At 34.7% G+C, this 9,809-nt stretch overlaps 1 protein-coding gene across 5 annotated transcripts in view; it reads right to left on the bottom strand.

Moving 5' to 3' along the window:
• Positions 1–741: 741 nt before the first annotated feature.
• Positions 742–9,809, bottom strand: part of LOC120777234 (vesicle-associated membrane protein 2) — a 29,373-nt gene continuing 20,305 nt past the window's right edge. For 2 of the 5 annotated variants that reach the window (XM_040108418.1, XM_040108423.1), the window contains one exon: positions 742–1,132. In XM_040108418.1, coding sequence (XP_039964352.1) covers positions 966–1,132 — 167 coding nt within the window. In that variant the 3' untranslated portion in view covers positions 742–965. Of the gene's footprint in view, positions 1,133–7,385; positions 7,478–9,809 lie in introns of all 5 variants that reach the window. The other 3 variants (XM_040108422.1, XM_040108419.1, XR_005705499.1) reach the window with 2 other exon arrangements.

The raw sequence follows: 9,809 nt of genomic DNA, 5'->3' as shown, positions 1-9,809 counted from the left end.
CATATTGTTTTGTCTTCATTACTTCATTTTAGTTTCTTTTTATTTATTTATTATTTTTGCATTAATAATACAATTAATTTTGTTTTTGTTTTGGTAGTTTAAACATTGGTTTGTATGCCCGTTGCTCTTTGGTTTTTCACATTTTGTATTTTGGTTGTTGGTTGTTTGTTGTTGCGTACGCATTTTAAATAACGCAACCATAAACAAATATGCAGTTAATGTCAATATTTCAAATATTAATTGTAATTAGTTTCTTTTACGCATTGTTGAAATATTAAATATAATAAAGTTAAAGTAGTAAGTAATTTGGTATGAGTTTCATCATTTCTGGTGTACATACATATATTGAAATTATTGCCGAAACATACGTTGCACGTCGATTCTTTGCGGTACCACACGGTGCTGGTATTATTTTGCACGCGAGTGTAGACAATTGTGGCGGCAAATGCTTGACAGCTGACAGCGGGCGAGCATTACTGGCGCAAAAACAGAATATAACGGTCAAATAAATGAAAACAAAAACTAAACTCTGAAAATATCAAATAGTATTTTCCACTTTCGGCGCACTTGAGCTTGAGCTTTGGCATAAAATATGCTCACGTAAAAGGCAAAAAAAGTAATGTAAACAAGTTGCCTGCCAGCATTTCGCCGCCGCTGCCAAATTAATTCGCCGTAAAAATGCCAAAAGGCGCGCCAATAAAACTCGCTTCAACGCGTAATTAATTATTTCATGTTTTTTTTGAGGTTATGTGTTCGCCTGCTAAGAATTTTGCGCACTGCCTGCAATTGCCTCAAGTTGTTGCACTGACATTCATGCAAATTTTCTGGTAATTCTTTAAATATTTTTTCTAATGGTTTGAAGTATATCTTTCTTGATTTTTTGTTTTGGTTTTGTTTTTTTGGTTTTAGTGGTTTTGTTTTGCTCTACTGTCCTCAGTTAAACTTAGCACATTTGAAGAAAAGCTTTATACTGCACCGTGCTGCTCTTTGTTGCCAGCGCTGCCGCCGTCAGCTAATGATGAAGTGCCACCGGCTGGCGCTTGTGCCTGTTGTTGTGGTGGTGGTGGTGGCATGTATTGTGGATACTGTGGATATTGTGGCTGTGTTTCGCCGCCTATTAATCCTAGTTTATCTGCGTTGTGGTAATAGAAGAAGAATCGAATTTGTTGTTTAATAACGTTAAATCAAATATTTTTATGTTTTTTTTTTGCAATGGAATGCAAACAAGTTCAATGACACTGAAGTAATTACATACAATATGAGCGAACAATTACATACATACATACATTAATACAGTTATGCTTAAGACAATGTACTTGGTATACATTACAGTACTTCAAATAATTAAGGTACTGATGCTTGTGTGAAGGAGGTTGTATGTACAACTACGTTCAAAATAATAGCAGTGCGGTGTAAACGATCGACAAGTAGTTAAGTAATATTTATGTATATGTTATACATATGTACATATGTGTGTGAAAAGTAAAGCAAGAAGCAATTGATAAATAATAATATTAAATGGAAATCACATACATCCACCTCCACCGATTCGATACATACTTACTTTGTGACTTTATTGTTTTATGTTAATTGTTCAAAAATTGTTCAGTAACTGAATTTTTGAAAAATGTTTATGACTCTAATCCTTACCCAGTTTGCTTAGTGTCTAAATTAATGCTAAACGAGAAAACACGCTAACTTCATTTGCACCCTTCACACGTGCATTTTTTTTATCGAATAAAGGAGTATAAAATATCTGTATCTTCATTTTGATCTGACAGTTTGTATGACAGCTTCATATATGCTATTATATGTTAGTCCGATCCGAACAATATGCTCGGAAACTGTGACGATGCCTTTGGTAAAACTCCATGCGAAATTTCGTAAAGATATCCTGTCAAAAAAGGGTTTCCTTACAAGGACGTGAATTTGATTGGTCAGTTTGTATGACAGCTATATGCTATTATATATTAGTGCGATCCGAACAATATGCTCGGAAACTGTGGCGATGTCTTTGGTAAAACTCCATGCCCAATTTCATGAAGATACCTTGTCAAAGGTAAGGTAAAAAGTTGTCCATACAAAATTTTGAATTAGATCGGTCAGTTCGTATGGCAGCTATATGATATAGAAGTCCGATCAGTACAATATGTTCGGAGATTGTGGTGTCGCGACAGAAAATTATACGTGCCGAAATTCGTGAAGATAATTTGTCAAGTAAAAAAGTTTTTCATACAAAGACTTGGATCGGTCAGTCTGTATGGCGGCTATATCGTATAGCAGTTCAATAACGGCAATACCGGCAAATGAGCAGCTTCTAGGGAAGAAAATTACCTGTGCGCATTTTCAGATCGATTTCTCAAAAACTGAGGGACTAATTTGCGTATATACGAGTATATATATACAGATGGTCATGGGTAGATCGAGCGAGCTCGTCATACTATATTAATATATGATCGCCAACGTTTTCTTCCGGGTTTTACAGGCCGCGTAACAAATTAATACAACCCATCCAGGGTATAGATGTAATAATAATTTATTTAATTATTTATTTGCTCCGTAGAGAAAAAGAGGATCAAAATTAGGTGTACTATTTGATCTCTCAACGGCAGTTGACAGGACAGTTAACCTTGGAAAATTTCCGAAGAAATATTGAGCTCGTCGTAAGTCCTTAGTAGGGCCATTAGGCACTATTTTCTAGTAGCCAACTCTAACTAGTCAGAGTCTTTTGTAAGATTAATAACAAAAGAGTCGGCAAGAAAGGTTTAACTCTGATGTATCCGTAAAGACCTGAAATCAGAAGTTGGAAATAATACAAGTATATGTTCGTAAAAAAGTAAGAAGGACTGGCGCGCTGTTGTAAACTCAGCTATAAACGCGTAAGCGCTGTCTACGCCAATAAAGAAGAATAAGTTCTTAAGAAATCTGTAAAAACGCAATCGACTTGACCCCAACTTGAGAAAAAACCTTTATTATTGAACTGAGTCTTATGAAGTCGTAATAGTTAGTCAAATAGACGTTATAGATCTTTAGTTAAAAGAAGCAAATCAAATGGTGACTTATTGGAAATAAGCGTTGGGGGTTACATCAGTGACGCCTACTATTTGTAAATATTAAACGAAAATGGGATGACTTCCTTTATTTATAAGATTTCAGTGGCATTTGGACAGTGAAGAGTTCGGAAATCGACTCCGAACTGTCTCCTAAGTAGTGAGTAGTTGTGTCAGACAAAAGATGTACACAGAAAGATTCACATACTCATTATTTTAATTGACGGCTCATTATCTCGGCTGACAAAAGCCAAACTCTATAAGTCGCTCATAATTCCCGTCCTGCTATATGGTGCAGAGGCTTGGACGATGACAGCAACCGATGAGTCGACGTTACGAGTTTTCGAGAGAAAGGTTCTGCGAAAGATTTATGGTCCTTTGCGCATTGGCCACGGCGAATATCGCATTCGATGGAACGATGAGCTCTATGAGATATACGACGACATTGACATAGTTCAGCGAATTAAAAGACAGCGACTACGCTGGCTAGGTCATATTGTCCGGATGGACAAAAACACTCCAGTTCTGAAAGTATTAGACGCAGTACCCGCCGGAGGAAGCAGAGGAAGAGGAAGACCTCCACTCCGTTGGAAGGACCAAGTGGAGAAGGACCTGGCTTCGCTTGGAATATCCAATTGGCGCCACGTAGCGAGAAGAAGAAACGACTGGCGCGCTGTTGTTAAATCGGCTATAATCGCGTAAGCGGTGTCTACGCCAATTAAGAAGAAGAATTGCAGAAAAGAAACTCTTTCCTTCCTTTCTCATGTCGTGAAATTCAACTATTCTCAGATAACAAACTGTTTTCTTTTCTACTTATAGTGCAATTAAATTGTAAATTTAAGGGTTATATGATATTAGAGGACACATCGAAAGTGGTCGAAACTAATATTCGTAGCGAGAAGAGAGAATTTATTTTTGTTTGTATTTTTAGGTGCTCTATTTGCTCATTCATTTACTCTGAAAGAATTGCAATCCAGAGTAAGTAGAGTATCAGAGAGAACCAGAGAAGAAATGCCGCAAGTTACCATATAAGGACATATTTAAAGTCCGGGGCTAGCATTGAACAATGTTTCATCCTTCGTCGAAATTATTCAGCTGGGATCCAGTTACCATGAAATAGTTTCGCGACTATTCTACGTTTATTCTTGATCCGCTATTTTCCTTGAATACTATCTCTAAAGTTATCTAGAAGTATGTAAGTGTAGTGATGAGATTTTTTTACAAAACAAACCAAAATAACCAGCCTTGGTTACGTTCTTTCAAAATGCTTTTGCTTTACTTATGATTTTATAAAATAAAAGTTGCTAAATTTTACTAACAAACGCTAGCAGAAGTTATCTTTTGATCGTAGTTTGTTATACGAGGGTATCTTAACGTAAATATAATGTATTAGTACTGATGAGTATTGAGGTTATGTTTGAATGTTCGGGGAAAAAAATTAAAAAAAAATCAAGCTTATATTGATAACGGTATCATATGGTCCAAGCAGAATTATAGAAATGAAGACGTTTAATCGCACATATTCGATAAACTTTAAGGCTCTATGCACGACGAACTTTTATAACGAAAAATATAAAGAATATTTTTCATATGATCGTTGTACAAGAAAATTGATGAAAGTGATATATACAAATATCGGATTTTTATAGTATCAAGCGACATACATACGTTGCCGTATGTATTTAGTATACAAATGTATATGTATTGTTGAAAATGTTATCGAAGTATGTCGAGGAATCTTGGAAAGACTTGGAGACTAAGCGTGCCGCCACCCTGGGCTCAATTAGCGCCGAATGTGCCATTTGAATCATTATCGTAAGAGCTTATTATTATATTATCCCGCTTCATCGTTGCGCTCAAACCATTTGGTGCTCTGAATCAAACCATTTATTCTACTGAGCTTTCACTCTTTGTTTGTAACGGGTGGTCGAAGTAGATGTACTTTTTTCAAAAGCCTTTTTTTCACGCGTGAGTCGTGTAAAGCTGTCATGTTATTTTTTTCAGTATTGTTTGGCATTTCATCATGAAGAGAATTATGCCTGAGCAACGTTTACAAGTCGTTCATTTTTATTACGAAAATTCACGTTCTGTAAAGAATATATTTCGCGCGCTTCGCTCAACTTATGGTCAACATAATCGACCTACCGAATGTACTATACGCAACACCATCACCCATCTTGAGACCCAGTGAAGAAAATATAGCAGCCGTAGCTGAGAGTATACACGAAGACCGTGGAGAGTCTATTCGGCGCCGCACGCAGCAACTCGGACTGAAGTATGTAACGACTTGGTGCATTTTATTCGACGTTTTCGAGCCGAATTTTATTTAGCCCATTTCTGGCTTAATTGGTATACAAACAAGCAAAATTGCCGCATTTGGGAAGAAGAACAACCGAAAGAGCAATAAATGATTCGAGAGCTGTCATTTCATCCAGAAAAAACATGGGTTTGGTGTGGTTTGTGGGACGGTTCAAACATGATGCCGGACGTTACCATCAATGGCGACCGTTATCGAATCATGATAACCGACTATTTGAAGCCTGAAATTTAAGCTGGTGACCTCGGCGATGTGATATTACACCGTTATACTTCTTTCTCTTAAGATATGTACCTGTAAAGTCTAAAGTATATGCGGACAATACCGCTTCGATTCAGGCCTTGGAGCAAAACATAACGCGTGTCATTCGCCAGTTAACAGTCGAAAGGCTCGAACGAGACATCAAAATTGGACTCAACAAATGGACCAACTGAGACAATCTTCAAAAAAATAAATAAATGCCAAAGAATGTAATTTCGAAGGATAATAAACATTCCCCCTTCGTTATATCATTCATGACAGATATTCTAAAATAGTATGAATGGAGGGTAAATATGGCAATGTTAGTAAAATTTTGGTTATGGAATAAAGGCTAAATTATCGCTAGGTATGTCATGCAACATGCTTTCTTCAAAATGTGGAAATGTGTTAGTGTACATGTGGGTTGTGATTTCGGGAAGATGACGTTGATGATCATGATGATGAAGCTTGAAATCCAATCGGGTGAAGCACGAAATTTATACACACACACAAATTCAATTCAATTCAATTCAATTCAATTCAACGCACAATAAAGCCCAAAATATATGCAAATAATGCGGATTATAGCTTACAAATTTGCCGAAAGCACAATCAAGTTCGGTTGTGAAAAAATGGTTACAGTATGTTACGAGTATGTTAATGTTTAATTTATCTTCAATTTGGTTTAACTATTTAGATTTATGAAAATTTTGAGTTATGTTGTACGATTATTTTATGCATTAGCGGCCGGAGGATTGCCGTCCTCCTCTTTGTTGGTGGGTGTTCGCTGTATGGTATGCTCGGCTGCACCTTCGTGTGCCGTTTCAGTTTCGGACACGTGTTCGCGTGCATGTTCGGTTTCGGATTCGGATTCATGTGCGTGCCGATTGTGTTTGGAGGCGTGAGCTTCAGGTTCGTTAATAGATTGATTTTCAGATTCGTTTTCGTTTGCGTTTTCGGATGCCGACGATGTTCGTGAATGTTCGGATGCGTTGTTTTTGTGTGATTTGGATGGTTTTGTGTGTTTGCCAATAGCATTGTTATTATTGTGATCGGTATGCACGTATTCGGGTTGTGAATGTGCGGAAACATTTTCGTCTACGGCAGAAACGGCTGGTACTACCCATGCTTCTACAATGCAAAAATTGTGTAAAACAGAAAAACAAAAGTGCAATTTGTAAGCGTGTTTCTTTTCTCATAATTAAAAGTTCCAATTTTTTTTGTTTTTGTGATGAAGATCGTGTGTGTGGTGATGTGAATGCGAGTTTTTGAAGCGTGTGGGGATGAGTTACTCGTTGAGTTTCGTGGGTGAATAACGGAATTAAAACATATTAAAAATATTACAAAAATTGTTTCTAAAACTCAAGGTCAGCCGGTAAAGTAGTTGTTGTTTATTTAGGCCGTCATTGACTAATAACTAGAATTACTGCTTAGCTCTTCTAGGATTATGTAAGATTGTAAGATTGAAAGATTAAAACAAAATTAAAAATATTTTTTTCGTTTTAAATATTATAAAAAAATTAGAAAAATATATTTTTAATATTATAAATATCCTAAAAATATTTTTATTTACAATATTTTTTTTTAAGCACTTCATGACACCAAAATGATTTCAAACATTTTTTATGAGTGTGAAGGGACTTTTCTTCTAATTTCAATAATTTAGCCGTCCACAAAAACAAGTTAGCTTCCTTATAGCTTTTTAAGCTTCTTAGCATTTAGTTAAATGTTGAAAGTTGTGCCAATGTAAAGCGGTTTTGAGTGATTTTTCTGTTTACCTTTCGTGGGATATTAAGTGGGTGTAAAATATTGTATTGCTTAGTTCGAATAACGGTGCACACTTTATACGTGAGTTAATCTTCATCTTTTTCTGCAATTTTTTTCGCAAATATAAACGTGCTTTTAATTAATTTATTTGTAATAAACAAAATAATAATAAAGAAATAAAATTCATACATAGATAATAAATTTTTTTTCTGTATATAAAAATAAATTAAATATTGAATATTATAAAAAACAAGGATTAGTAATATTATTCAATTCAGATGAAGAATGGTTTAAACTCATATAAGGAAATATTATAAATTTTTCATATACAAATTTAATTGCATCCTTTGAAGAAAAAATGCTCCGGATTAACCGGTTAGGCGCCTATGCGAATAATAGTATCGGTTAGCATTATCCGTATCGTAAGTGGTCAATGATTCGATTTACCGCTAATTTTCGACTATCGGGTAAAACGTTCGTTGTCGACTAGACTCTAGATTCTAGAGGTTAGATAACACTGAATTAAATAAAATGTTTCTATTTGGAAATTGAAATCGGTTATAATATGAGCTTTTAATAAAACAAAACAAATAGACTTTTGTAAATAGCATAATAAACATAAAATTAAATAAATAAAATATTTAATCTAAAAAAGACACAAATAAAAATAAAATAAATTTACAACAAATTTCGTGAAAGAAAAAAAGATTATTTTAGATTTTAATATAAATTTTGAGGTTATGTGAAAACAGACTTTGTATAAAGTCATAGAATTTTTCATTACCTACAACATTGCTTTATAACTTCTTTTTATAGAATTCGTTTTTTTGGCGAAAAGCGAGAAAACCCGTTAAAAAATCAGCGCTTTCTATTTCTTTTCCCGACCTCTGATCGCCCGTAAAATAACCTGCTATGAATTTCTTTCTTTTTTCATTTACAAAGGTTTCTGCACTAGTCTATTTTGTTGCATGTCTCAAATTTTGTATTTCCAATCGAATTTCGTGTGCGGAATCGTTGTTGGAAAAGGCTTACGGTGATTCAGTTTTAGCAAAACCACAAGCCTATAAGTAGTACGAAGACGGTCGAGAGATCGTTGAAGACATGCCCCGCTCTGTATGACCTTCGACCTCTTCAACTGTTGAAAATATTATAAAAGTGAAGAGTGTGAGGCTTGAAAATCGTCAGGAAAATGTTAGAGAGATGACAAGAGAGCTCGACATGGAACCCGTTTTTAGGCGATCGAAGAGGTAAAACAAAATTCGCTGAAGGAGCTGAGGTCTATCCCAAAAAGTGCTTAAAATCGTTGCCATAAGTGTACTAAATCTGGTGGGGAACACTTTGAAGGCGACAAAATATACATATGTGACCTGGTCTAAGAAAAGGCGGCTAACGTGCGAAAACTAGTTTTCTGGGAAAAGCTGTTAAAAATAATCGTCAGTTTCACGTTATCTCATTAATTGTTCTCCTTTTTTAGATACCTAAGTTCCTTTTCGTAGACCAGGTCACATATATTGATGAATAATTAAATATTTTTTGTTTTATTTACAATTTCCGGGAACTTTGTGTCACAATATATTATGTTTAAAGGGGTATTCTACTCTACAATTTTGAAAAATTCGATTTTTTTTCATATATTTAAAGTTTAGACCCTTAAGAGCATATCCTCCAAAGGACTTTTAAAAATTAAAATTATTTTAAGAGCTACAGCTACTTTAGTGACGCAGTACCTAGCCCGGTTCGGCCGTATCGAATTTTTTAAGCGCGTTTTTCTCGAAACGACCTTTTCCACACGGTACCGGCATTATCTCAAGTTCTATGTAACCGATTTACTTGAAATTTTGTGTGAACCTTCTTTATACAATCCTTTATTGTTCCTACCAGCATCGTGCCAAATTTTTAGTTTTTAATATTTAAAAAAAATCAGTAATTTCAAAAAAAAGCGTAAAAAATGATTTTTATTTTCAGGCATCCTTACTGATTAAGAATTTCTTCTGATTTTTTTTTCAGACCACCAGGAGAGTTAGGATCAAAGTCACCAAGATGCGCCATTGTTTTTTATACCTGTCTCTCCCCCTCTAATTATTTTAATTTTTAATATTTTTTTGTAAAATTTTTTTCTGTATTCTTAAGATATCAATAAAAACACCAAAAAAATTGATAGTAAAAATAATAATTGCCTTTTTTTCCGACACTTTAAAAATGACCTGAAATTCATGCAATTCATGAACAATTTTTGTAACGAAATATATATTTTTCATCTAATTACTCGGGACAGACATAACTAAAACCATACAAATAACCAAATAAATAAACTTTTTGCCTTTACCAGACAATGCATTCTCACAGTTTTGACAGATTTGGAATATGTAGCCTTTCAAAGTGCTAAGAAAATATTGTTTGTATAAATTATATGCAAGGACTGAGAACTGTGATTT

The sequence above is a fragment of the Bactrocera tryoni genome, chromosome 5, assembly GCF_016617805.1.
Source record: "Bactrocera tryoni isolate S06 chromosome 5, CSIRO_BtryS06_freeze2, whole genome shotgun sequence".
NCBI classification, from domain to species: domain Eukaryota; kingdom Metazoa; phylum Arthropoda; class Insecta; order Diptera; family Tephritidae; genus Bactrocera; species Bactrocera tryoni.
This window is presented reverse-complemented; position numbering and strand designations above follow the sequence as displayed.